Raw genomic sequence first — 27,936 nt, 5'->3', positions numbered from 1 at the left:
AAATATTTTGAAGTGGGTTCCTTTCTTATTTCAAGGTGGCTTCTCTTCTCAAAAGCACAAAACAAAAAGATCCTCAAACTCACAAATAGTAATTAGCACTGATCACATTGTTAAGGTAATAATGTGTCTCTCAAATGAAACATCAATTCCCTAAAATTTGTGAAATATAGCCACACTTGGATTTGATGTGATGTGGATATGAATATGAATATGAAAATGACCCCCCAAGATCAAATCATGCATGGATATGATGGATCCACGGGTTTTGTCCCTTTTTGTTAAGTTGTTGTGTTCCCTTGTCCATCAAGCTACCACCTGCCTATATCAAAGAATTTCATAGCTACTCTACTCAGTGAAAGGAGTAATCCAACTACCTCTTTGTCTCGCTAAATACATCTTCAAAGTAAAACGAGCATGTAAATTATGTTCATAATCCGAGTCCGTCTGATATATTTTCTCAAAAAAATTACCGGAAATCCACCAAAGTCTCAAAATTCAAATTCAAAATTGTACATAACAACTTAATGCTGGTGTTCCCGGTGAGTGAATCTCAAACCACTCCTTGAAATTATGCAGTTGACAATAAATAAACCATGTCTCTCTGAAGTGCCTTAGAATACACCCGGGAGTTCCCTTAACAGTGGATTTGGATTTGGTTCATATAGACCTACATGACCTTTGTTAATCATGGGGGAAAAAGAAAGAACACTTCAAATTTGGGGTCATAGTTATCAAATTTTACTATTATTAGGGGTGTTAAAAATTTGGGCCAAGAAAGAAAAGCAGTAACTATAAATTCGATATTAATATTTATTTAATCTCTGTTCAATCTTCTACAGCTTTGACTAGTGTACTGTTTTTTTTTTCTCTCTGCAACTCTCTCTCGGACACCCCACCCCCTTCCTTCTTTCCTTCCCTAAATTCCTTCTCACTTTTTCTCTCTCCTCTGTTTCCTCCGTCACCCTCTCCGACGTCGTTTCTTCACTTCCCGCCGGCAACTCCAATTTCCAAAAGCTTCTCCGCTCAGCTCTCGCCTGAGCCCGCCGCTTCCAGGTCTGCTCGCAAATGGCGGCGTTAGGGTTCCGGCTAGGCAGATCTGCGAGGCGCGCTGCTGACGAGTGTGCGGCCTGAGAAAGAGAGAGAGAGAGAGAGAGGTGGTGGTGGAAGTGAGGGGTTTGTTGATGGTAGAGTACGGCGGAGGCGAGAGAGAGAGTAGGAAGAAGGTAGATGATGAACGGAGCTCCGGCGAGGGATCGGAGAGGGTGGTGGCGTTACGGTGATTTCACTCACATGGAATGGCAGATCTTGTTAGCTACGGCAACGCCAACCGTGACATTGACCAGGTCTCGAACGCATTTTCTCCCTAGTCTTTTTTGATTCTCATTTCTTCAACTCCTCTGTGTCTTAAATGTGAACAAATTTATTGATTTTTATTTTTCTTTTACATATTAGGTGGAGAATTCTGTACAAATTTAGCTATTTTAGCATCAATTTTTTTATTTACTTTTTGAATTTATAACTCGGAGAAGAGCTGGTTCATCATTTTCTGTTGAATGAGTTCAATAATGGGAGGTTTGTACTTTGTAGATAACAAAACAGGCGTCGATTTTTCGGCTTTGGTAGGTTTTTTTTTCCATGTGCATTTGTATTCACATTGTCCGTGTATTTGGTCCTTGGAAATGTATACTCAGATTTCAGGTCGACATATACCTTAGAATAGGTAGCAGTATAGGTAGTAATTTAGCAGACGAATACCTTAAAACAATGAACTTAGGAGTTGGTAGTCTCGGGACGAGAAGCAGTTAATGAAGAAGATAGTATGTTAGAAAGCTGTTTCGGGTTTGAATAAGGCTGCTGTGTTTTAACATTGTGATTTAAGATGAATGAGTCGAGTTCTTTGTAGTGATTTTTTTTTTCTTCTGAGAATCTTAGTACCGCAGTTTAAAAGATGCTTTCTTTTTTGGTTCCTGTTGTCATAAGTTTACAGCGTACTTAGTTATGTGCTGCCGGTACCTTTCTCATGGTTCTCAGTGATCTCCGAAATATGTGCAGGCAATAATTGCTTTGAAGAAGGGTGCTCAGCTACTGAAATATGGTCGTAAGGGAAAGCCTAAGTTTTGTCCGTTTCGACTTTCTAGCGTAAGTTTGTATCTAAAGCTTCTCTAAGGGCACCTTATTGAGTTTTATCATTAAATGATTTCTCTAGAAAGGGTTTGTAAGAAAACAGGATCTGCTGAAGAATAAGAGGTTAAAACAAAAGTAACCCCTTCCGGATTCATCTTCAATTTTCTATGAAAAATTAACTCCTTTTGATTTAAAAATACTCTTAATGGATAATTTAATCTGTTGGAGCTAATATATAACTCTCCAATACGATATTTTCATGAATTTGGAACCGAAATTGTGCATCTTTTAAGGTTTTGGGCATGTTTAATGTCCATTGCCTTTACCAGTAAGCTAAGTTCTGGATATCTACTTTTTATGTTTTGACATAATGATTAGTTAAAACTCATGTTGGGCCAGTGTGTTGTCATGACTTGTGGTTGTGTCTACTGTAATTTGATCCTCTGTTTACTCTTCAAATGCCTCACTTTCCACTTACAGCTATTTTTCATAATGGCAGGACGAATCATCTTTGATCTGGGTTTCGAGTAGTGGAGAAAGAAATTTGAAGTTAGCTTCTGTCTCGAGAATTATTCCTGGACAAAGAACTGTGAGATCCCATGCCATTTTAAAAAAAATTAATATATTTGAATAATTTGATATATTACTCATATACTTGATGCTTTACTATGTTTGAGTGTTTGACCAATGTGACTTAGTAAGTCTTATAGATGCTCTCATACTATTTGACATTTTCACAAATTTATGACAGGCCGTTTTCCAACGATATCTGCGTCCTGAGAAAGACTATTTATCCTTTTCTCTTATATATAATAACGGAAAGAGGTCCCTTGATCTGGTTAGTGGCCAAAGTTTAATATTTGAGCTGTACCTTCATTGTTGTTAATTCGAGAATTATTAATAAAAATAATAACATTTATTTTTTCTTTTTAGATCTGCAAGGATAAAGTTGAGGCAGAAGTGTGGATTGCTGGCGTCAAATCACTTATATCCTCTGGCAGAGGTGGTCGCTCCAAAATAGATGGATGGAGTGATGGAGGATTATACCTTGATGTAATTTACATACATTGATTGAAACCTTTATCTTTTATACTTTGTATGTTGTTCAGGATTATATGCATAAATATGCTGTTCACGGAACTGTTTAGCTGCAGTTGGGACACATAATGCCTTGGACACTTTTATTAATCAATCTTTTCCCAAAAAGAAATTCACGTCTATCAACTTAATTTAGTAGATAACTGGTTAAGTTGTTGATTTTAGCTCCTCTTTCCTTTTATTATATTTTTTCTTTTCTGAAGTTGCAGATCTCTTATAAATGAGTTTTATCCAACTATCTTTATCTTTATGATGTAGTTGATGTAAGTTGTTGTGGGATTTGCATGAATTGATTTTCTCAACACACACGCACACACTACATATGCATGCAGTTTCTGTTGAAAGTTTGGTTACTGTATGCTCTGTTATATTTTTGTAATCCAGCTGTTAAATAGGTGGTTTCTTATAATGCCCCTTGTTAAATCAATTTCAGGATAGCAAAGACTTGACATCAAATAGCCCTAGTGATAGTTCTATTAGTGGTACACGGGATATTGGCTCTCCTGAGATTTCTGTCAATTTCAAATCACATACTTCACCGAATAGTTTGCTGCCTGACAATTCTCCGGTCTCTGAAAGGTCGCATGTAGCATCAGACCAGACAAATATGCAGGTAAAAGGATCCAGTTCAGATGCATTTCGAGTAAGTGTTTCAAGTGCTCCCAGCACTTCAAGTCATGGTTCTGCACCCGATGATTGTGATGCTCTAGGTGATGTGTACATATGGGGTGAGGTCATTTGTGATAGTGTTGTTAAGATTGGAGCTGATAAAAATGTAAGTTATTCGAGTCCCCGGGCAGATGTGCTTGTTCCTAGGCCATTAGAGTGCAATGTTGTTTTAGATGTACATCATATAGCCTGTGGGGTCAAGCATGCAGCCTTGGTCACAAGACAAGGTGAAGTTTTTACATGGGGTGAAGAATCTGGGGGACGACTCGGCCATGGTGTGGGGAAGGATGTTGCGCAGCCTTGTCTAGTTGAATCTTTGGCAGCTACTAGTGTTGATTTTGCGGCATGTGGAGAATTTCATAGTTGTGCTGTTACAATGGCTGGGGAGCTTTATACATGGGGAGATGGTACACACAATGCTGGGCTGCTTGGTCATGGTTCTGATGTCAGTCACTGGATACCAAGGAGAATTTCAGGTCCTCTAGAGGGACTTCAAGTTGCTTCTGTATCTTGTGGTCCATGGCATACAGCCTTGGTGACATCAAATGGGAAACTTTTTACATTTGGCGATGGAACATTTGGCGTCTTAGGCCATGGAGACAGAGAAAATGTTTCATGTCCGAGAGAAGTAGATTCCCTATCAGGGTTGAGGACAATTGCTGTTGCATGTGGGGTATGGCACACTGCTGCTGTAGTGGAGGTTATTGCAACACAATCTAGTGCCAGTATTTCATCAGGTAAATTGTTTACTTGGGGTGATGGAGATAAGAATCGTCTTGGACATGGTGACAAGGAAGCCCGTCTTAAACCAACATGCGTTCCAGCCCTTATTGATTACAATTTTCACAAAATTGCTTGCGGACACAGTTTAACTGTTGGTTTGACAACATCAGGGCATGTATTTACAATGGGTAGTACTGTTTATGGTCAGCTCGGTAATCCCAATTCTGATGGAAAACTACCTTGCTTGGTGGATGACAAACTTTCTGGGGAATGTATTGAAGAAATTGCTTGTGGTGCATATCATGTAGCAGTTTTGACATCTAGAAATGAAGTTTATACATGGGGAAAAGGCGCTAATGGGAGGTTGGGGCATGGTGATATTGAGGATCGAAAGACACCTACTATGGTTGAAGGTTTAAAGGATAGACATGTGAAATACATTGGGTGTGGTTCACACTATACAGCAGCTATATGTCTTCACAAATGGGTATCTGGTGCTGAGCAGTCACAGTGCTCTGCTTGCAGACAGGCTTTTGGATTTACAAGGAAAAGGCATAATTGCTATAATTGTGGACTCGTGCACTGCCATTCATGTAGTTCCAGAAAAGCAACAAGAGCAGCACTGTCTCCTAATCCTGGTAAACCATATCGAGTTTGTGATTCTTGTTATGTGAAATTGAACAAGGTGTTAGAACCTGGTAGTAATAATAGAAAGAATGTTGTACCTCGCTTGTCTGGTGAGAACAAAGACAGATTGGACAAGGCTGACATAAGATTATACAAGTCTGCTGTACCTTCAAACGTGGATTTGATAAAGCAATTGGACAGCAAAGCAGCCAAGCAAGGAAAGAAAGCTGAGACATTCTCCCTTGTTCGCTCTTCTCAGACACCTTCGCTGTTGCAATTAAAGGATGTAGTTATGTCAGCTGCTGTTGATCTGAGACGAACAGTTCCCAAACCAGTCCTTACAACACCATCTGGAGTAAGTTCGAGGTCTGTGTCACCATTCTCAAGGAGACCAAGCCCTCCTCGTTTTGCAACTCCTGTTCCTACAACATCTGGACTTTCCTTCTCAAAAAGTATCGCAGATAGTTTGAAGAAAACTAATGAGCTTTTGAACCAGGAAGTGCTAAAGTTACGTTCACAGGTATAAAGCTATATTTATGCCGGACTTTTTGTTAATACTTTTTAGTCCTCGGACGATTAGGGCCTTTCATGCTTGAGTCATTATAATTTTTATATTATAACATTTTTTTCCTAAATATATGGAAAGGTTGATAGTCTGAGACAGAGATGTGAACTTCAAGAAGTAGAGCTTCAGAATTCAACAAAGAAAGCACAAGAAGCTATGGCAGTGGCTGCTGAGGAAGCTGCGAAATCTAAAGCGGCCAAAGAAGTTATAAAGTCACTAACCGCACAGGTCATTGCTTTATATACTCTTATGTTTCTGAGTTCATTAGTGGTCTTCAGTTGTGTGATTATTGGGTAAACAGTACATTTAGCTGGTCTTATTTAACTGTTGAATCAAATATAAGTAACTCTATTCAGAGAAGAATAGACATGACTGATATACCCATGGTTTATCTTAAGTTTTCATCTATAAATGAAGCTCTAGCAATTACAGGCCATACATGAGTTTTTCAGATTTGGCGTATACTTTGAACTTCAGATGATTTTTAATATATGCTGGCTGTCGTAGTGATTATCATCTATAATAATTTCAGCTCAAGGATTTGGCTGAAAGGCTGCCACCTGGGGTTTATGATACTGAGAGTATAAAGCAGGCATATCCATCTAATGGCTTGGAGCCAAATGGCATTCATAATCCAGATGGAGATAACCACTCAAGATCAAGTTCAATGAGCAATTCTTACTTAATTTCCTCCATGGGAATTGACTCAAATACAGTAAATGGAAGTCAAGGGCATACTCATTCACCCAGGGATTCCGTAGGCACGAATGAAACCAACCCACAACACAATAGAGAGCTGGTGACCTCCAACGGGATGGTAAATGCTGTAGATAGGCTGTCCAATGGTGGCGGATCATTTCAGTCAGTTAGTAATCTGTCAGTGACTGTTGATGGCAAGGATTCTGGGCCTTCCCAAGATGGGGAGAATGGCACGAGATCCAGGAATCCTGCTTTGGCCGTTAGTGGTAATGCGGTTGAGGCAGAATGGATCGAACAATATGAGCCTGGTGTTTACATAACTCTTGTGGCTCTCCGTGATGGAACTAGAGATCTCAAACGAGTGCGCTTCAGGTAATCTTGGATATCTATTTTATGGTTCATCATCGTTGAGTACCTCTTTGCGTCCGGCTTCTAATCTGATCATTCTCTTGTCTAGAGACCAAGGGTTGTGTGGCCCAAATATAAATTATTTCATTCCTTATTTTCATGAAAAGATTGCTCTAACAATATGTAAACGCATGTGCAGCCGCAGAAGATTTGGAGAGCACCAAGCAGAAATTTGGTGGTCCGAGAATCGCGAGAAAGTGTACGAGAAGTACAATGTCCGTGGATCAGACAAGTCTTCAGTTAATGGCTCAGCTGCACGTAGATCGGATGGAGCTCTCTCACCTGCATCCCAACAACCTTAGCAAGGAGGGAGGGAGGGAAGCCCTCCATTAACACATTTTGTATCATCTGATGGTATTTAAGGGCGGAGCAAGAGTCAGGTATCAAGGGAAGCAAAACACCTCTTTTGCCTTTTTTCTCTTTTTCACATTTTGAGGCTTTCCCATTTCCGCCCCATTTTATTTTTTCAAAATTTATTTCTGGGTTTCTACCCTTCATCACCGGTTGTCTTGTAGTGTATATAAACTCTTTATTTATGAGACAAATTCAGCCAAAGAAAGTTGTTGCTTTCACTTGCCCCTTAATTATTCTTTCTTGTCAATATAATTGTAGGGTTTTGTTTTTACTGTTAGCACTTGTATAATCTATTTGATAAGGTGACATGTATTCTAAACTTGCTGCAAATTGAGACATTATATTGCTTAAAGTTAACAGAGCATCACAGTGAAAAGCCCTGAACTTCCTTTCATGTAAGAAGAAAACGTGAAGGTTAAGGTAGAACTTAGAAAGATGAGCAAGCTATATCCCAAAAATATGGGCAATTTTTGAGTCCTCGTACAAAGAAAGAATCAGTCTTCACTACAGGAGTGGCTATGCCTGCAGTCCTATGCACACAGAATCACTAGCAAGACAACAGTGCTAGACAACCAGTTTGACAGTCTCCTTAGGATTTGGAGGTCAAAGTTTCTCAAACTCTGGAGGCAAAAACCTGAGGAGAATGATACCAGTTTGACGGCACCCAAGTTACACGTCTTTTTCTTCAAATCGATAGCAATTCAATTTTAATAACAAATAGATGACCCAGTAGGAAAACTCTTTTTTCTTAAAATATATGTTTAGCTATAGAATAAAGCGAGTTTGCTAACCTCTACCGACAACCAAAATTTCATGGAGAGTGAAAAGTGAAAATTGGTCAGAATGCTACAGTCACTTCAAGGCGTCAAGCTTCAAATAAATCCTGAAGGGGTCACAACCTTGGACCTATTGCATTTGAAAAATGACGGCGATCACGAGTTCTTACTCTAACTAATATTTCAAGGTCTCACATGACTCTCTCTTTCTTTCATTCCATGGTTGGTTTGAATTTAATGCATGATGTGAATGGCTTAACTAACCTGCTATAGCAACTATCTTATATTGTTGGTTATCCAAAAACGCAGTCACCAAATTAGACTTCAATGCTCGTCTTTGTGTAACTGGAAGAGACTCCAGTGTACTTGAATTTATGATCGATGCATATCTTTTGCATTACAAGTCAAGCGAAATTGGATATATTGTCTTCCCTTGTGTTTTTGAAAATGAAACGTTGCAATTTGCAAATGGAAGAAACTCCAAACATTACACGATAGATCGACCTCTGCAATGCTTCATTTCTTTCCCACGTATATCTAGTTTACTCTTTGAAAATGCATCTCCCTTCCAAAGAATAAGCAAGGCTTCGTTTGATATATAACATTTAACTCATAGAAGTAGGGTTGGTTGATCACTTTAAGAGTCTTCCGACTAAATTTACCGACCACATAAATTTCAGATACTAACTGTGATAAGAACCCCAAGATAAACGTGGTAAGGCAGTTTACAAATCGTATCATATAATTTATACACTCAAATCAGATAATCGAATGACATACAGCGAGATCATGACATGCCACCAATTGTGAGTAGTTTAATTTAAGATCACCTCAATCACTCTTTTCAATAGATTTTGGATGGATTTGCTTTCACTCAATCTTTAGAATATGCAGCAGTGCCAATGGTACATGAATTCAATAAGAGCAGCAAAATATAGGCACTTTACATATTTATTACACAGGTCTTGATACGATTCGATATTTAATTTTCCAATAAATATTTAGTACTATTTCTGCAAGATGGAAACAGACAATTTACGTACAGAAGCATCAGCTTTCGGTCTGAGTATTCATACAGTCTCAGAAGTGTTCCCTATATGTTTCACTACTACATTCATGAAAGATCCTTAGCAAGCTCTATGAAATTTCAAAGACAAAGTAACTATTGTGGGGAAATTACGTATCCATTACCATAAACCATGTACATTACCCTATCATCAATAGGATCATGATGAAGAAATATGATCCGAAGCCAGCTATAGATGAAGCAAATAATGATAAGGTATGAATTATGTATGAGAAGAATACTGATCTTCAAGGTGAGAGCTGTGAAGAGCTCTGTAAGCCAATACCGTTGTGCTCCCTTGAAGGACCCGATGGTGGGATAGGAGTCGACTTTGGCAAGAATGCGAAGAAACTACGGTGCATCACCGACGATGAATTCTCATCAGAGTTGTTGCTGTTGTTGGGCTTCTTCTTCAACACAACTTGGTTAGTACTCTCATCTAGAAGTAGGGCTCGAGAGCTTTGAGTGTTTCCAACCAGAAAGATGAGCATGACTAAAAGCAGCAACCATATCACAACCACAACACGATCACGTTGTTTCCCCATTTCACCAAATATAAGAGAAAGAAGGAAGAGGATCGAGCTGGTTTAAGAATGGTATAAACTACAAAGAATATGTAGTTAAGAATGCAGTATAAATAGAAACACAGCTAAAGCTATATATCTTTGTTTTCTGTTTTCCTTGGATTATGTTCGGTATGAGTGAAGTTATTATGGTAGGAAAATCAGGTGCAAAACAACGAGGGAATGTGGAAACATGAAGAAGTAAATGCAGCTCTAAAGGACTGGATCATGTGCCTTTAGATTTTGCTGTTGGCTGTGAAACTTCTGAGCTAAATTAAATATGGTAACATGGGGTAATAGTCTCTAAACGAGGTAGAACACAGATTTGAACGGGTCTTCAGGAGGTGTGTTTCTGACTCAGAGTCACCAAAGGTGTTGATAGAACGAAAAGGCCGAAAGGGCATGCAAAGAAGAAAGATAAAGAGCAACCAGAAGAAAGAAAAGAAATAAATTTTGGGACTTTGTTTCAGGGTTAGGTGAAGGTGTGGGGGCGTGGGGCTGTGTAGACATAAATGGCCGACTGAAGAACTGGAGGTTCTGTAACAGGCGTCATGTTTCTATGTTGATTGCTCAAGATAAGAACTACTGCTTGTTCCATACTTCCATAGCTATGGTATTGGTCTTTTCAGGATATGATGTCACCAGAAATTTCATATCAGAGAATTTCATTTCATGAGCTCCTTTTGAAACCTCCAAATCCTCACAACGTGTATGTAGATGACTAGTTTATTAGAAGTAAGTGAAAGAATTCACAATGCACTTGAACTATTCGTTCATGAAGGTTTGATTTTACTGAATATACTAAAATTCTGATACGAACTTATAGGAGACAATAGGGATCCAGTCGACAATAGAAAACACTTCCACACAAACAAATATATTACTTCATTCACAAGCAAGTAGCAAACGTACAACTCATGTAGTCATGTTCGATCGAGCAACCTTTCACTATATATATAATGCTATGATGGTTCTCTCTCCCTTTTATATTCCTGAATTCCATCAAACAAGTCTAAACAAGTTATGTCACCCCTTTCTTTAAAACACATTGCATTGTGGTTCTTTTATGTTGGGGTATACATAGCCAATAGGCCAACCATCGATTAGGGCTCACTTATCACTTTTGGGATTTCGACAAATAAATAGAGACAGGGTCTCATGTTGTGTTTTCAATTAACAACATGATAGATTAAGTGGCCCTCACTTCCTGTTTAAGAGTCAGATTGACAGAAAAAAAAAACTGAATCTTAAGTTTTCATTAAAGAGTAGGTTGTTTGTTCATAAGGAGAAGGGAAAACTGACGCAAAATGTATGTATGTATGTATATATACAGCCCTTCTTGGCTGCGGAGGTCCGCACCAAGATTTTGGTGCGGATTTCCATCTTTTTATCACTTTTTGATCAAATTTTCTCATCTCCACCGTTTAGTATCTAGATAATATTGTGTAGATCATCTCTGCAATATTTCAGCCAATATGGTAATCGTGAAGGCCCTTAAAATTGCGTTTTTCTGTTAAAAATATGAACGGTTCATGTTCGACATAATTCGGTCCGTCCATTTGTTATTCGATTTTGAGGGCCTTAACGATTACCAAATTGGCTGAAATTTTGCAGAGATGATCTACACAATATTATCTAGATACTAAACGGTGGAGATGAAAAACTTTGATCAAAAAGTGGTAAAAAGATGGAAATCTGCACCAAAATCATTGGTGCGGACCTCCGCATTTGAGAAAATCCGTATATATATATATATATAAAAGATCACAAGCGGACGCCAGCTCAAAATTGTTCAGATGGTGCAGATGGTGATGGTGATCGTGTGAATACCAAACCAGATCTCTGTCTTGAGCTTCCTCTTGCCAGTGAACTTCCGGTCGATGAGTATGAAGTCGAAAATAAGGAGTTTGAAGTTTCTGGTAAACTTACCGGCCCAGACCTCCGATTACCTCATCTTGGCCTTCACCCTTGATAGTGACGTCGTCCGAGATGTTTGTGGTCTCCGAGGATGGAACCAAAGTTTCCATTTGCACAAGTGGGAGCAATTTTGAGCCGGAGTCCGCACTTTTACTTAGTTGCGGACGTCCGCTTGTGATCCTTCTTATATATGTATATATATATATATATATATATATATAAGGCTATTCTAAAGAGGATGTCAACAACTCTCTTAAAGTGCAGACATCTTTGTTTTCTTAGTCATCATAGTCCCACGACGGCACCTCTCTTGACGGACGGTGTCCAGGCCTCCATTTGAAGATTCTTCTTGATAGTGGGAGCTATTAATTACCAATTTTATATCAGCCTTTGACCGATTTGAAATTTCAATCAAGGTTGCTGCCCAGAACCTTCGAACCTCGATTGAATTGGGTTCCATCTTCAATGAGATGTCTTTTGGGATGCCCATGGCCTCAATCCGGCAAGAGGAGTGTAGCCGTTGGCGCCAAATGCAGCTGAAGAAAGACGTTCGCACTTTTTCGGGTTTGCGGTAGTCCGCTTCTGAACCTCCCCATATATATATATATATATAAAATCCTATTGTACAAACAAAATCTCAAATTCTATGAATGCAAATTTTTTGACTGAAATGCGAATTCATAATTGTTAGCGGTGATATTATTATAAAAATATAGAATTTTAAATTTGAGAAACTTTTTGGTAATTAGTCTGATGTGAGGATACGTACCTAATTTTAGATTCAATCCATGCATCTTCACTTGTCTCCTACTACGTACAACAATAGTCCAATTACAATTTACAACAAAGCAAAAACCAGGTTAAATCCATACAATATTTTGGTTGATTGGAGATTCAGATCATATGAAAAGCGCGCAGTTAGAGCTTGACAATGAAAAAATGGTGTGAGAATTTGATTAGTGGACCTTACTGAGGTATAATGTAGGTTTTAAGGAATGAATGAGAGGAATTGAGAGCTGCATTAGGCTTGAAACAAGGCTCTGGAAGATGTATATTGAAGCAATCTAGTTGAGATGGATCTAGTTGAGGTTAAATCATAATCTCCTCAACGTGAATCCGGACGAAGCAAACTTGATCAGAACATTTCAAGACCTGTACCACTCAGCACGATCATAATTTATTATGAATACCTCAACTTAATTACATTGTTCTTCTTCTTAGGAGATCATCTTCATCTTCTTCTTCTAGCTTCTTCTATTCTTGCTTGGCTTGGAGGGGCAGAAACTGATAAGAGATATTGAGAACAGTTAAACTGACCAAATTATTCAAACTCAGAGTTCCAACATCAGATCTTCTTCCTGCCTCCATTTCTCCTCTTTCTCTTTCTCTTGTAACCCGCTTGACCATGTTGTAGTACTAGAAATATGTGATCATGAAGTCCAATATTGTGTTGGTACCGATTTTTTAGCACCAACGGGTCAACGATTGTTCCGTTGAAATCCAACATGTAAAGTGTTGGGGTTATTTTCTCGTAGTAGGCCTTCATTACCCTTCGATTAGTTTGACCTTATGTGTGATCCGGGTTGTCAACCTTGGGTGATTGAAAGTATGACACGGTGGTATGTGTTGTTTCCTGGTTCTCCAAGGAATGTGATAGGGAGTATGGCATAAGTGAAGTTGTGCCTTCGGCCTCCTTGGATGAGGTTGGCTACTTGGTCTTGAACACTACCTCCCTCACTCTAGTAGTGAAGTATATGAAAGCACAATCATTGTTGTCCACTCTCTTTGTTGGGCGAAGCCGATGTTTAGCCTTGGGCGTCCGACACTCGATGATGGGCATTGACCACTTGATAGCTGAGCTCCTCGACATGGTGTAGGGGTTTCTCCTTTTGATGATGAGTGTCTAACTCTCTTATCTGATGAAGTGGGTAGTTTCGCCTTGGATCTCCATCGACTAATGTTGAGCTTTCACACTCCGTGAAGCTGATGCTCGGCCTTAGTCATCCAACACTCGATGGTGGACGTTGACCTTCCTCGGTAGGTACACTACTGATATGTCCCTTTTTCGTCATCCGCCTGATGATAGTCATCTATCTTTCTCGGTAGGTGTTCTATTGATATCTTTGGCTTTGGTAGTCCCATGCCTAATGGTGCGTGGATCATCCGTGGTAGGTTGATGGCTGATGTGTTGGTCTTGGTCGTCCTCGGCTTGATGATGGGCGTTGATCGTCTTTGGCAAGTGGACCCTTGATATGTTGGTCTTGCATGTCTTCTGCCTGATGATGGGCGTCAATTGTCCTTGGTAGGTGGACGCATGACTCTTGTTGGAGCTTCATCGTGGTTGTGACCTACAAAAGTGAAGAGACGAAACGTCATTGGAAGACCAGCTCTAGGCCGGCCAAATGCTCTACGACGCCCAAGTCAGTGATGTGTTTGAACAATAAATAAAGATGTGAGGAGAAATATGTGATGCTTGAGTAGGGTTGGGTTAGCATGCCTGACTAGAGTGGATGAAGCACCGTCGACATACTGACAATGAAGGAGAGAGAGAGAGAGAGAGAGAGAGAGAGAGAGAGAGAGAGAGAGAGAGAGAGAGAGAGAGAGAGAGCTTGTGCATTTTAGCATGATTTTTGGGAGAGGAGAAGAAGTGGAGATTCAGCCTTAAGGCTTAGTATTTCTAGGAGAAGAGGTGGTTGACTGACGTAAAAAGATAGAGAGCATTGGCTCTTCCTAAAAATCAGGATGCCCGGCATGCTAACCTGACACTCCAAGGATGAGTCTGACATGATTGGTGGTAGGTGAGGACATGTGTCATGCGCTTGGGCCGAAAGTGTCCTTGAATCAAGCTCAACCATGCCTAGGTCCATGCTTGATGTCGGAGGTTGACACGTGGAAGGTTGGCTGATGTCACAATCATGTCGTCATCCTTGGTAGGTGACTGACGTCACATTTATGTTCAAGTAGCCATGCTTTGAGTCAGACTTAGCACATGAAGAAGTCGGTTGACTCTTGGTTCACTTGTATGTTACCAAGTGATTTGGTTGACGTCCAAGAAAGGTACGTTGAGGGTCAATGACCTGAGCTTTAGAGTTCGACCTCCTAGTCTTAATGGTTAACCTACTGACCTTGGAGATTGAGTCTCTAGACTCGACTACGCTCTAGTCTTATCATACGGTGAGTTAATTGCTTGGTGATAGTTCAAGGTTGAAGACTTGGTATATTGAGGATAGAGACGTGTAATGCTAAGCTAGGCAACTCACAATTATTTATTTCTGAGGATTCTCTTTATCTCACGAATAAAGATTTAATATCTTTGAAAAGTCAGAGTGCTACGTGCACTCTTTGACATTTCAACGCATCATACGTGTAATAGGTTAAAAAGTCAAATTTAATTGCCGAACCAAATTATGACATCAACACAATGCACCCTTAAAATTATGAAATTATTTTTTATAATTAATTTACTTTGTCGTGTTTGACTAATTATTAATTAATAATCTAGCTTCAAGCTCAAGATCAAGAACTGTTTTTCTTATTTGTGATGGCAAAAAAAAATATTGGAAACTAAAGAACAAAGCCTCTATTAACTCTTATTCATAGTTGGTCTATATAGAAGGTCGGAGACACATATATGAAGACAATAAAACTAAGTATAAGGAGAAGAGACGAAGAAGAAGAGGAAGAAAAAGTCAAAATTGTGCACATAATTAGCCTCTCTGTGTACTTAACAAAGCATAAAGCTAATGAGTGGAGATTAGTTTTGGACGTACTAATTTGTTTGTGGAATCTCGGAGAAAAGTTGATTGAGATCTTATGTCATAGAAAGGGCATCTACTTTGCTCATATATATATATATATATATATATATATATATTTAAGAATTTGGCATATCGGAGTCGTACCTCTTTATAAGTCATCTTTTCCGAGTGTTTGACGGTCTTCGTAGAGGGGTTGAATCTCTCAGCGCATGGTGTTGTATCCACAATGTTTCGAACTCGAGACTTTGCTTAAGCCACAACAATCTGTTACTACTACTGTATGCATCCGCTTGGTACTTTGCTCATATACTTTAAGTTCCTCATATCTTTACTCGATCCGGTGAATGATATTCGGACGTTGGTTGTCTAGTACGTATAGAGGAAACTTTGACATGTTCTTCGTGACATAATACGATCGATAGTCGATAGACTGCAGCCCATTGATGTTTATTTTGTCTAGTTAAACAACCCTCGTCATATTTTTACCTTGAGAGACAAGTTCTAATCCATACTCATACTGGGAACAAGTCGAACGACAATTACAAACACACCAGCACAGCAGAAAAAAATACACTGGGTGAAGCGAGTCTCCAGCCACAGCATCAAACTGTAAAATATGAATAAGAGATGGCGAAGAATTAACAAACCAGGTAATTAGGTACCCACGCATTTGTCTCTGCCTGAGCTTAAGTGAGCTACACTATAGCAGAATGGTTGATCACAGCCTCACAGGCCAACTTGGCAAAGCAGGGAAATCAACTATCTGAGCTCAAATAACATCTGTCAGAGGTAGTAAGCTCGATAAAATGGGAAGATTCTGATTCCAAACTTTGAATCTGGGCAGGGCGAAGAAGTCGGTAATCCACGAGTCTCTCATAGTCTCATACCTTTAAACTACTCTCAGTCTCTCACTCACTCGGTGCGCAGTCTTTTTTTTTTTTACAACAATTATGAACATAAATAAGTATTGATTTGCTTTTCTATTACTAGAAATTAGGGGCATATTATCAAAATGCCTTCGAGACAAAACCTAGTTTTGTTTGTGGACGTGTAGTTTGTATTATTTAGGTATGCTATTCAAGATCATCTCTGCAAAATTTCATCAAATTCAGTTATCGTTAAGGTATTGAAATTAGATTAAATTAATGAACGAATTAAATTTATTTAACGTAAACCGTTCATGTAAATCTCAATTTTGAAACCTCAAACTATTGTCAAATTGAATGAAATTTTGCAGAGATGATTTTGAATAGCATATTTCAATATTGAATCACTTCTGATGAAAAAATTTGATCGAAAAATGTGTTAAAATTGAAACTTCATTTTATAATTTCAGAGTGAATGTTCACTTTAAAATTGGACTATATATATATATATATACACGGAGAGGATCGAGAACGGACGTCTACACTGCACCAAAAGTGTGGACATCGGCAATTTCGAACACCGACAATAATGATGCGAATGGTGGCGGCTGGAGCTCTTTCGCCGGAACTTGTGAATCCGCCCATTATGGACGGTCCGCTAGCCTATATATATTCTTTCTTTTTTAATGCAAGAGGGGATGTTTACGTCTTTGGTATTATCGCGTGCAAATTAAGTCAGAAAGTAGAACCCGATTTATACTCCACAGTCGACCCCGATCAACAATATTCAAAGGTCTTCACTCTTCAATATTCCAAGATAGAGACGCTAGTAGTACCCGGCCCCTACACACAACTGACACAAGAGACTCGACCTCCCCCAATTACACAAGCAAGACATTGCAAACTCATTGATGTTTCATAGGAAGAAAAAACAATTAATTACACCTATAGTTTCATCAGAAGATTTAGTTTTGTACATAACTTTCAAATGGGTAGCTAATTTGTCCAGTTTGCGAACCAATATGCATAAAAACACTAACCCTGAGATCTTGAATCAAACATTCCCTATCCAAAACAGAATATATAACACAAAAATTCATGGCGATTCAGAGACCCTTAAGAAATCTGATCATGATATTATAGAAGACATTTCACTGATTTCAGAATCCATACAATGAACTATCTAGAGATTTGGGTATTTGGTTGGCAACATCGTGTAACAAATTTGCGGCGACTGTTTTACGAGTTAATCTATTATACATCAATGTATGTTATACATCTTACATCCAACGGTTGATAGCGGATATTATTTTTCTGACCCCATTTACAAAATAATATCGACCGTCGGATGTAAAATATATAACATACATTGATGTATACTAGAATTTTTCCTGTTTTACGCGAAAACAAACCCCAACTTTCAGACCAAAAAAAAAATAAAACAACTTAAATAAGCAACATAACTTCCCACTGCCGCAGGTCCACATTTGACCGACGACCATTACACACGTCTAAGTCAAAACGACGTTGTCATCTCCCTCTTCTTCTTCAAAACCCCAACCTCCCATCTCCGCCATTGTTGACTCCCCCAGAGTCACAGACCGTCACACACAGAACTCAATGGTGAGGAGAGACGAGCAGCTCCACATCAACGTCCCCAACCCCTTCCGCTGCCCCATCTCCATGGACGTCATGCGCTCCCCCGTCAGCCTCTCCACCGGCGTCACCTACGACCGCTCCAGCATCCAGCTGTGGCTCGACTCCGGCCACGACACCTGTCCCGCCACCATGCAGATCCTCCAGTCCAAAGACTTCGTCCCCAACCTCAACCTCCGCCGCCTCATCAACCTCTGGGCCCAGTCCCACGGCCCCATCTCCCCCGCCTCTTCCCCTACTCTCTCCGACCACCACCTCCGCGGCCTCGTTCAATATCTCGCCAACGAGAACCAGAAGTTCAACAAGAACCTCTTCAGTTCTCTCTCTAAGATGCTCGATTTCGCCAAGGCGAAAGACGACAACCGAAGGTTCCTCGCGAACTTCAACGGCTTCGTCTCCGCTGTCTGCGGTGTGTTGAACAGGGAAGGAGTTGGAGTTGAGGTTCTGGAGTTGGTTGTCAGGCTTTTGGATTTGATCTCGTCTCAAAACGGCGTCGTTGAGCAGCTGCAGGAACTGATCATCAGAACCAACCGGAACTGCCTCTCTTCGATTCAGTTTCTGTTGCAGAGCGGCAGTTTGATGTCGAAGATCGAATCAACTAGGGTTTTGGACTCAATCGCAATCGACGCCGACTCGAAACGAATAATTTCCGAGAAGGAAGGACTGTTGGATGTACTGAACCAGCTCTTGAGCTCGGGGACGGATCAGACCTTGCACGAAGTCGTTTTCTCGTGCCTGGTCTCGTTGGCGGTGACTCGGTCAATCAAATCCGAACTCGTCCGGTTCGGGCTGGTCCAGCTCATAACGGAAACTCTCTCGAACCGTGACGTCAGCGGTTCCTTGGTGGAGAAGGCAATGAAGCTGCTGTCCAAGATTGCCACGTGCGCGGAGGGGAGGTCAGAGATAAGCCGGGAGGAGAAGTGCGTGGCGGCGGTGGCGGAGAGGCTGATGAAGGGGTCGAGGGCGGCGACGGAGGACGGGGTGGCGGTTTTGTGGAGCGTGTGTTGCATGTTGGGGGATAAGAGGGCTAGGGAGTGTGTGAGGAGGAGCAATGGGGTGGCTAAGATATTGCTAGTGATGCAAAGTGGGTATTGTGAGGGGCATTTTATGAGGAGAATGTGTGGGGATTTGATGAAGGTTTTGAGTGTTGGGTTGGGGATGGGGTTGAGCTATGACACCATGACCAAACATATCATGCCTTGTTAATTAGCTCAAGTATCTTTGTAATGGTTTCAATTTTTGTTCTTTTTAGTTCACTTTGCTTGTACAGCAAGAAAGGATGGATTAAAATGAGAATCATTCCATTTCACTTCTTCTATGTTATAAAACTTACAGAATCATGCAACAATGATATGGTCAGTTGCATCAATTTCTTGTTTAAGTTTTTGTTAGTTTCGGAAAATGTTAATGAAGAACAATGGTCTATTCATCCCGATCGATACTCGGCTCAAAGATGGTTTCTTTCCTTTGAAATGAAAATGTCTTTGCTCATAGGAGTCTAGGCAAAGAGGGCTTCTTCCCCTAACAACGCAAATGTCTTTGCTGATAGATTAATATGAACAAATGGTCTTATAGCTAGTTTTTTTTTCTGTAAGTTAAATGTTTGAAGCAATCAAATCAATATTTAGTTCCAGTCAAATCCTCAAGTAGTTTGAATTGACAAGAATGTGGGATGAAGAATGCAGCAGTATGCAAGTCATGAGAAACAGAGTTGAACGGAAAGGAATGGTAGCCAAGTTTAAGTGTTCAACACTTGAGTCCTTGATTTGTTTTTCCAGTATAAATGAATAGTTTTAATCTGGGGCTGCATTCTAGTTTAAGCTACGTACTAGAAATTATTGTCTACTATACTATATTCCAAATTTGCCGCAGCGTTATAGCTAGTTTATGAATGTCAACTTTGAGCTTGGAATCTTGAATAGGTTTAATGAATTTTTTCTCACATGTGCTAATTGAGGACTTGAAATTGAAAATGCTTGATACAGATTCCATCTCTCGTAGGATCAGAAGCTATATATATATATATATATATATATATTAAGCTAGGGTATCTAAAGCATAAGAAACTCAATCATGGCTGCAATTTTTCTCTTTCTCCTACTTCTTCTTCAAGTTGCAGCTGCTCAACAAGGGAATATCAGCCTAGGTGCTACTCTATATCCCAATAACAACTCACGTTGGTTATCGAATTCTGGTCAGTTTGGCTTCGGCTTCTACCGGCAAGGAAATGAGCTTCACTTAGGCATCTGGTTCGAGAGAACCAATCCGAAAACAATAATCTGGACAGCAACTCGTGATCCTCTTAAACAAGAGTCAATTCCTAATGATGTTCACTTGGTTGTGAGTGTCCAAGGAGTTGAGCTGATTGTAAGAGACAAGAATGCCTACTCTATACCAATTGCAAATTTTTCACAACCTGTTGCCAGGGCCTCCTTGCTTGATTCTGGTAACTTTGTCCTCTACAATTCTAATTCAAACATCATTTGGCAAACTTTTGATGCTCCAACAGATACGATTGTATCCGGTCAGAGTCTTTTGGCTGGGAAGAAGCTCATCTCCTCCAACTCCAACACAAATCAGGCAAGTGGAAGGTTTCAAGTGATCATGCAGAGAGATGGGAACCTTGTTCAGTACCCACTTGTGCCATTTACATCGCGTTCTGATCAATATGCATATTGGGCCTCTGCCACATTTGGAGCTGGAGACAATGTGTCCCTCAATCTTGATCAGAATGGGGAGCTCTATCTTGTGAATTCCACTGGTTTCAAGATGAAAAGTTTCTATGTTCTTAAAGATCCTTCCATGTATCGTGGCTATCGCCTGACAGTTGATGCTGATGGAATACTCCGGTTGTACTCCTACAGTTTGGTTAAGAATGATCCCTGGTCAATTGAGTGGTCACCAACTGATAATCAGTGTGCTCCTCTTGGCCTTTGTGGCTTAAATTCATATTGTGTTCTTGTGAATCAGGAACCTTCTTGTGTATGTCTCCCTGGTTTCGTCTTCATCGACGAGGGCCTAAAATACTCAGGCTGCAAGAGAAACATGAGTACAGTTGGTTGCATAGGTGAGAATGAAACTTCATGTTCTATTGTTGAGGTGGATAACATAGCATGGGAAAACAGTCCATACTCCGTTCTATCATTGAATAAAACTGCTTGTAAGGAGAATTGCTTGATGGATTGTAACTGTGAAGCTGCAATATTTAGGGACCAGCTCTGCAGGAAACAAAAGCTCCCTCTAAGATTTGGAAGAACTAGCGCACCCGGTTTGGTGACAACCTTTGTCAAAATGGGTATTACTAATGAGACTTCAGGTACAAAAAGGGTGAACAAGGGAAGAACAAAAGTTGAAACAGTCATATTTATATGCAGCATTTCAACTTTAACATTTTCACTTGTTATTATGGCACTTACTGGGGTTGTTATACATAGATATCGGGATGACCGAAAGGTTTCAGATTCAGCTGATGAAGGGCTAATTGAAGATGTTACACTACGGTCATATAGATATAGTGAACTTCAGAAGGCAACCAAAGGCTTCACCAATCAAGTGGGAAAGGGAGCTTTTGGGACAGTTTTTAAAGGAGTGATTGGTGGGAGAGTAGTGGCAATCAAGCAACTGGAGAATGTGGTGGATGAAGAGCGAGAGTTTCGGAATGAGATGAATGCAATTGGGAGAACTCATCACAAGAACCTGGTCAAATTGCTTGGCTACTGTCATGATGGAACAAGTAGGCTTCTGGTGTATGAGTTCATGACCAACGGCTCACTTGCAGATTTCTTTTTCAAATTTAATGGTGGAAGGCCTACTTGGGAGGAAAGAATCGGTATAGCCCTCGATGTAGCTCAAGGTATACTCTATCTACATGATGAGTGTGACACACAAATTATTCATTGTGACATCAAGCCAGAAAACATACTCATGAGTGAGCAGAAATGTGCAAAGCTAGCCGATTTCGGATTAGCCAAGTTGTTGAAAGCTGATCATCAATCCGGGACAAATACTGGCCTGAGAGGAACCAGGGGTTATGTTGCTCCTGAGTGGCACAGGAACTTGACAATAACCGTGAAAGCGGACGTGTACAGCTTCAGGGTAGTATTGTTGGAGATCATATGCTGTCAAAGAGGTATGAATATGGCCATACCTGATGAAGATGTAACTCTTGAAAGTTGGATGTACCATTGCTTGGAGGCTAATGAACTGGATAAGCTAGTCATGGATGATGAGACTGACCTCAGTAAACTACGGGAGATGGTTAAGCTTGGTCTTTGCTGCATCCAAGAGAAGCCATCATTGCGCCCTTCCATGAAGAAAGTGGTACTAATGCTGGAGGGGATATTAGACATACCATCCCCTCCTAATCCTTTCAGTTACAGGGTTGATGACTAATTAGCTAGACAACACCAAGATTAGGCAAAGTTTGTATTTAGCTGATTAGAATACTTGTGTGTTATTTGAGTTTCTCATGTATTATCTGACAGCATCTATGTTTTTTTTTAAGGAAATGTATGAAACAGTAGCAAAAGCTAACAAATTAGCTTACAAACCAACAATCTCAGGAAAGTGGGTACAAAACTAGAACAGAAACAACATCTCCAAAAGAAAACACAACTAAGAAGCTAGTCTCCATTCACAAATTATAAAAAGTAGTATGACTTGGGAGATTGAGGACAATAAATATAGTCAAATATTCCACAATTCTTTTCAACAAAGACTTCCATTTTAGAACTTGTCGTCGTTTCTCTCGCATCATATATAGCCTATACCACAGCTCGCAAAGCTAATTAATTTTCTGATTGGAACAGGTAAAACGTAACATATAACATATAACACAGTGCGAGTCCAAATGCCCTGAGAATAAACACAGTTAATTAGCCAAATGCCAAAAAATGTGAGTCTCATCGATCAGCAGCAAGGCAAAACTAACAGTGAAGGACATCAAGAGGAAACAGACTCTTAGCAACACAATCCATGGTTGATGACCTTCCTGCTCTAATAGCAAGCCACAAGATTCATCTTCATTTTGGAACACTACTGCAAAACCAAGCAGGAAATTGATTGTTTTTTTTTAAATCAATTTAAAGAGAAATCCAATTACCGTGTAAATTGCCCGAATTGACCTTGAAACAAAGGTCTCCCCGGCGTTACTTTATTTCAATATTTCCACCTTGGGAATCGGCCTCTCTCTGAAATTAGGGTTTTCATTGATTCAAATCCGACCGCATTTTGTATACAAATAGAGAGTTGCAGTGTAATCAAATATGGCGGACAGCCTCTGGAACAGGCCGCCTCCTTGTTCCGGTGGCGTTAAACGACCTCGTTCTGAATATTACGGTACCTACACGGCCCACTTTCTGATATTCTTTCAATTGCCTTTGCTGTTTTGTACTCTAATCCCTTTGAATAACATGAATTGTGTGTGCTTCTAGCCTGCCTTGCATTGTTAGTTTTGGTCATATGATGCTTAATGTGGGTTGTTCATTTTTGATTGTGGCCTTCTAATTTGTCGATGTAGCGGTCAAATTCGAACTCTCGGTGATGCATTCTTGTAATTTGTGGTGCAAGACAATGTACTTACTATTAGCTCTTGCAACAAGAAAACATGAAAGAATGTGTCTACTTTACTTACTAGCCAGTTGTATGATATACTTCATTTCCCTCGAGATTTTTATGAAATTCTGAGTAATCGAAATGCAGGGTGTTGGGTTTTTTGGTGATGTAATTGCTTAAGTACTGAACCTCAAGCATTTCATAGAATATCTTGAAAGCTGATTGAATGAGTCATTGTCTACTATTCTTGCTCTACAGCCTAAAGATATCAACATTTACCTAAATTAGAAGAGTTGGTGGCTTCAGCTTAACGGTTTCTCCGATGTTTGGTATCTTTGAATTACAAGTTTGGTCCAAAATTGGATTCCTTGTCAACGTTCTTGCTCTTTGAGGCAGACCATGGACTTGAATCCAAACAGGTACTAAAGAGATGGCTTGCCAGCTCCGCCAATTCTGTGAATTAGATGTTAGTTGCTAGCTATATGTTTAGTCTCTGTTAATTTTCGGTTTTGTTGCTTCTTTAGTTCCTGTTTCGTCTCTTTCTTTCTGTTGTTTCTGGCATGCTGCTTCTGCAGTTTTAGTGCAAGTTCATTGATCAGAAAAAATGTGTCTCTGCTCTATTTTTTGTTATACGATATAAAGGAAATCACTGTTTCCTGGGTAAATAGAGATGCATGTAAGGTGATCGTGTAAGCAATTTCAACATTCTAGTTTGGTGTATCGAGTTACTGACTTACTGTCATTACAATAAATTTCGGAATGGATCTTTTGGGGCTCAAGTCTGTTGTACTGATAGGTTTTAAAATCTTTGTATCCATTATGACTACGAGTTTTGTACGATTTATCTAAGTTTTGGTACACCGTTTTATATAATTGCTATACATCTGTTTTATATGATATTTGGTTTTGATTCTCAATCATGCCTTACATGGGACATATTATAGGTTTCAAATATTCATATCCCGATCTCATCTCTTCCCTACTGATTTACAGATTCTCATATGCTCGTTATATATTGGAGTTCTTACATGCAAAGTTTATTTTTCATATAAAAAGGGATCCGTTGCTGATCGCATGTAAATTGTATTCTCCTCTTTCGGATGTATATCTGAACACTGTTCAGTGTGTAAATTTTATGAGAAGAATACCTAGCGATTTCTGATTGTGTAACGAAGAATTTCATCATAATTGTCAATGATTCTGGTTTTTCTCTCTCTCTGAAATTGTTAGGTATGAACTTTTAATTTCTTTTTTTGAGCATATGTGCCATTCTTTTTTTTTTGTCTGTTGTTATGAATTTGTGGCAATATCCAGATATTTGTGATTGACTGATCGATATATATGTGCCGTTCTTTCTGTCTTTCTATCTTTGTTTGCTTTCATCTTGAAATATTGAACCAACAAACTTTTGTGACACTTATCAATAATAAATTAATAATCTAGAATCATCCTTTTGTATTTTAGTGAATGTTTTTTGCAATTCTTTGCGGTTATTATCTGTTGTGGTAAACTTTCTATCTTATAAGATCCCAAGTACATTGTTTTCTCAAATCAATTGTAAGGAGCGTATAGATTACCTGATTGTTGTATTATTTGTTGGAGTTGGTGGTTTCTGACTTTCTGTAGATATTTTAACTTTTTATGATTCCAACCTAGCATTTTGTAGCAGTTTTTGTGAATGAATGTTATTAAAATATGTTTTTGTGAGAAAAGCTGGTTGAAGGTACTGGTAGTTTTGTTTCTGAGATCTATAAATTCAAAGGTACTTAAGACTCGGCTCTCTCTAGACTTTGAACTCTAAATCGTAATTGTTTATATCTGGGCTCTCTCTCTCTCTCTCTCTCTCTCTCTCTCTCTCTCTCTCTCGTTTATTGACACATTTTGGTCATATACATACAATAGAAAACGTATGAATATGTTACATATTCATATGGATATCATATCCATTTTCCATTAATTTGGATACTAATCCATTATTTAACATGGGTATCATGTCAATAATTTGATTCACTTTCAATTTCGTAAGTCATCACAGGACACATAGTTGTATCCAGATGCTTTGAGCTGTAGCTTGTGTCATGTAATGTTAACCTAGATGAAGTCTTACTGTTCATTGCTTGGCTGCTCATATCTTAGTTAATATATCTTTGAACTAAATTTGATGGCCTGATGCCTTACTTCATTCTGTATGATTTATTATCCATTACATCTGTCTTATGATTTTATTTTATATTTTTTTTAGAAGAATCTGTCTTATGATTTTGAGATCAGTAAGTTCTTGAGTTAGATCTGTTCTATCTGCTGATTTAAATGCAATCTTTATGTGATCAATATTTGCTCGCCTTCTAAACTAAACTAGTTACTACATTTCTGTTTTTTCAAATCCTTTTAGCAGACCTCCCAACATCCGGTCTGTATTCAGGTCATGAGATGCATAGCTATTTAGCACAGGATGAGGATCTTTGCAGTCCTAGGGCTGGAAAGGATACAAAATCAATTGGATCAGCATATGATCGTTATCTTCAAAATGGGGTGACTTCCTTAAGCATTTAAATTATGCTTGTTTTCCTCTTTTTGGCATATCTTTATGAATTTTAAATGAGGTATCTATCCTATTTGTTTTTATGAAGCAACTGTCTTCAGCTACCATAGTTGGAGTTGGATTGGGGAGGCCTATTGGTGATGGATTGGCTGATCATTCTCTGATGGGTCACCCTACGTCTGTAGCTTCGGATTTAATTAGTGGTCGAAATAATAGTCTACCTCAGCTCCCAGTGGATACGATGCCTAGACTAGCACCTGAACGTGAAACAGCTCCTTTACCCGCAGATGCTACCAACACTTTATACATTGAAGGGCTTCCTCCTGACAGCATGAGGAGGGAAGTATCCCGTATCCTTTATGATGTTTACATGCTGTCTGAGAATTATAGGGATCTTTCCTTTCCCATGTTATGTTTTAACTCAGTAGTTTTGTGATTAAAAAAAATTTGTTCACTTCAATATTTGTCCTTTACATCATTTTAAGATATCTTTCGCCCCTTTGTGGGATATAAAGAAGTGAGGCTTGTGAGCAAAGAGTCCAAACTTGTATGTACATGATGTTTCTAGACTTGTTTTACATCTTCTTGATGAGTTAGCATTCTCTATCACATGGTTTTTTTTAATTCGAGAAGCTTGAACTTTTAAATTTATTTAGTAACATTTGAATTTCTCCAAATGCAGCGTGGTGGTGATCCTCTAATCCTTTGTTTTGTGGACTTCGTAAATCCAGCCTGTGCTGCAACTGCTATGAGTGCTTTGCAAGGTGAGTATGAATGCTTGCCCAACCTTGGTTGTTATCTTTATTAAAGAATTTTGATCTCTCTGCTTTTTCATTCCCATGTTCTCATCATAGGTGTAGTTGCAGTTCTATTCTCAGTTAAATAGTTCTAAAAATATTCCATGAACGGTAAGTGCAGAGAGTATTGTTGAGGCCATTTAGGGAAAAAAAATCAAAGGTTAAAGATGAGTACATGATTTTAGTCCTCATTATACTATTCCAAGCTACTGGGTGTTTTGAAAAGCTTGGAGATGCTAACCTTTTCATTGGGATCACAGGTTATAGAATGGATGAACACAATCCCGATTCTAACTACTTGCGGCTGCAGTTTTCTCGGTTCCCAGGTCCAAGGTCTGGACATGGAGCCCGTAGTAAGAGGTGAATAGGCTTTAGGGCATGAGGCCCATATATAGAGAAGCAATGCTGATTGCATTTAGGCATATATACTTTTTAGATAGGATTCTTTCTGGAGTGTGGCTGTTTTACATTTTATACAATACAGCTTGGGCGCACTTGAGATCTTGAGCACTCGAACTGCACATTGTAGCATCTAGGCAGTGAAACCAGGAAGAATTTCATAGAAAAACTTACACCGGATAGGAAAGATTACTTATTTTTACTGGTTTTCTTTCATTTTCTTGTAAACATCACAGCATTTGAGTTCTAACAATAATGCATCATGCCATAAATTGTGTGTCTTGTGTTGGAAATACATATTGGAAACCCCCCCCCCCCCCCCCCCCCCCCACGTCGGGAATAATCATTTGATTGAACAGAAAAAAGTAGTTGAGTGGATTAACTCAAATGCCATGCATGTAGTTCTGGATTCTTGTTCAACAAGTTGCTTTAGATAATGTCTGGGGCTCATAAGTCTACTTTACTGCTCAGGAATTAAGTTCATGTTGATATTTCAGTGTTGTGGGTTTTTATGATTACCCCACAACAAGAAATCATAAGCAATTGAATTATTCAAGTTCTCTTCAAGTTTGACTTCCCAAAAATGTAAAAAATGACTTACTGAACTTACATTGTCAATTTGGAACCGACTTTACTGGGGTCTGTAAGTTCCAATTTCAGTAGATCAATGTCCTTTTGGAACAGGATTGTAGTTTTATCCTCAGAAGTCAGTTGCGGAAGGACAATGCAGGTATGAAATTTAATATTAGTCCCCTTTTTGGAGTAAGCTAGTGGTG

At 39.3% G+C, this 27,936-nt stretch overlaps 5 protein-coding genes across 7 annotated transcripts; 4 read left to right on the top strand and 1 right to left on the bottom strand.

Moving 5' to 3' along the window:
• Positions 1–930: 930 nt before the first annotated feature.
• Positions 931–7,519, top strand: LOC126783720 (PH, RCC1 and FYVE domains-containing protein 1-like). Its single transcript, XM_050509237.1, has 9 exons — positions 931–1,343; positions 2,053–2,139; positions 2,624–2,713; positions 2,876–2,962; positions 3,058–3,177; positions 3,656–5,761; positions 5,888–6,034; positions 6,339–6,877; positions 7,053–7,519. The coding sequence occupies exons 1-9, from the start codon at positions 1,296–1,298 to the stop codon at positions 7,213–7,215; spliced, it is 3,387 nt and encodes a 1,128-aa protein (XP_050365194.1). The 5' UTR covers positions 931–1,295; the 3' UTR covers positions 7,216–7,519.
• A 1,838-nt stretch (positions 7,520–9,357) lies between these two features.
• Positions 9,358–9,654, bottom strand: LOC126783985 (protein IDA-LIKE 2-like). The gene has a single exon (XM_050509503.1). The coding sequence runs from the start codon at positions 9,652–9,654 to the stop codon at positions 9,358–9,360; it is 297 nt and encodes a 98-aa protein (XP_050365460.1).
• An 8,084-nt stretch (positions 9,655–17,738) lies between these two features.
• LOC126783732 (U-box domain-containing protein 28-like) lies at positions 17,739–19,183 on the top strand. Its single transcript, XM_050509251.1, has one exon. It carries the CDS (start codon positions 17,834–17,836, stop codon positions 19,073–19,075), a length of 1,242 nt encoding a protein of 413 aa, XP_050365208.1. The 5' UTR covers positions 17,739–17,833; the 3' UTR covers positions 19,076–19,183.
• A 759-nt stretch (positions 19,184–19,942) lies between these two features.
• On the top strand, positions 19,943–22,261 carry LOC126783984 (G-type lectin S-receptor-like serine/threonine-protein kinase LECRK3). Its single transcript, XM_050509502.1, has one exon. It carries the CDS (start codon positions 19,943–19,945, stop codon positions 22,259–22,261), a length of 2,319 nt encoding a protein of 772 aa, XP_050365459.1.
• Positions 22,262–23,058: 797 nt separating this feature from the next.
• Positions 23,059–27,440, top strand: LOC126783745 (RNA-binding protein 2-like). Of its 3 annotated transcripts, none has more exons than XM_050509265.1 (6): positions 23,059–23,206; positions 25,815–25,954; positions 26,053–26,314; positions 26,450–26,511; positions 26,647–26,728; positions 27,022–27,440. In XM_050509265.1, the coding sequence occupies exons 1-6, from the start codon at positions 23,134–23,136 to the stop codon at positions 27,123–27,125; spliced, it is 723 nt and encodes a 240-aa protein (XP_050365222.1). In that variant the 5' UTR covers positions 23,059–23,133; the 3' UTR covers positions 27,126–27,440. The 3 variants fall into 3 exon arrangements, with proteins under 3 accessions (XP_050365222.1, XP_050365223.1, XP_050365221.1); XM_050509266.1 differs by having other exon boundaries at positions 23,060–23,206; positions 25,818–25,954; XM_050509264.1 differs by having other exon boundaries at positions 23,111–23,206; positions 25,782–25,954.
• Positions 27,441–27,936: the final 496 nt, after the last annotated feature.

Source organism: Argentina anserina, chromosome 2 (assembly GCF_933775445.1).
Source record: "Argentina anserina chromosome 2, drPotAnse1.1, whole genome shotgun sequence".
NCBI lineage: Eukaryota > Viridiplantae > Streptophyta > Magnoliopsida > Rosales > Rosaceae > Argentina > Argentina anserina.
The sequence above is the reverse complement of the archived record's forward strand: the minus strand, read 5'-3'. Positions and strand labels throughout refer to the sequence as shown.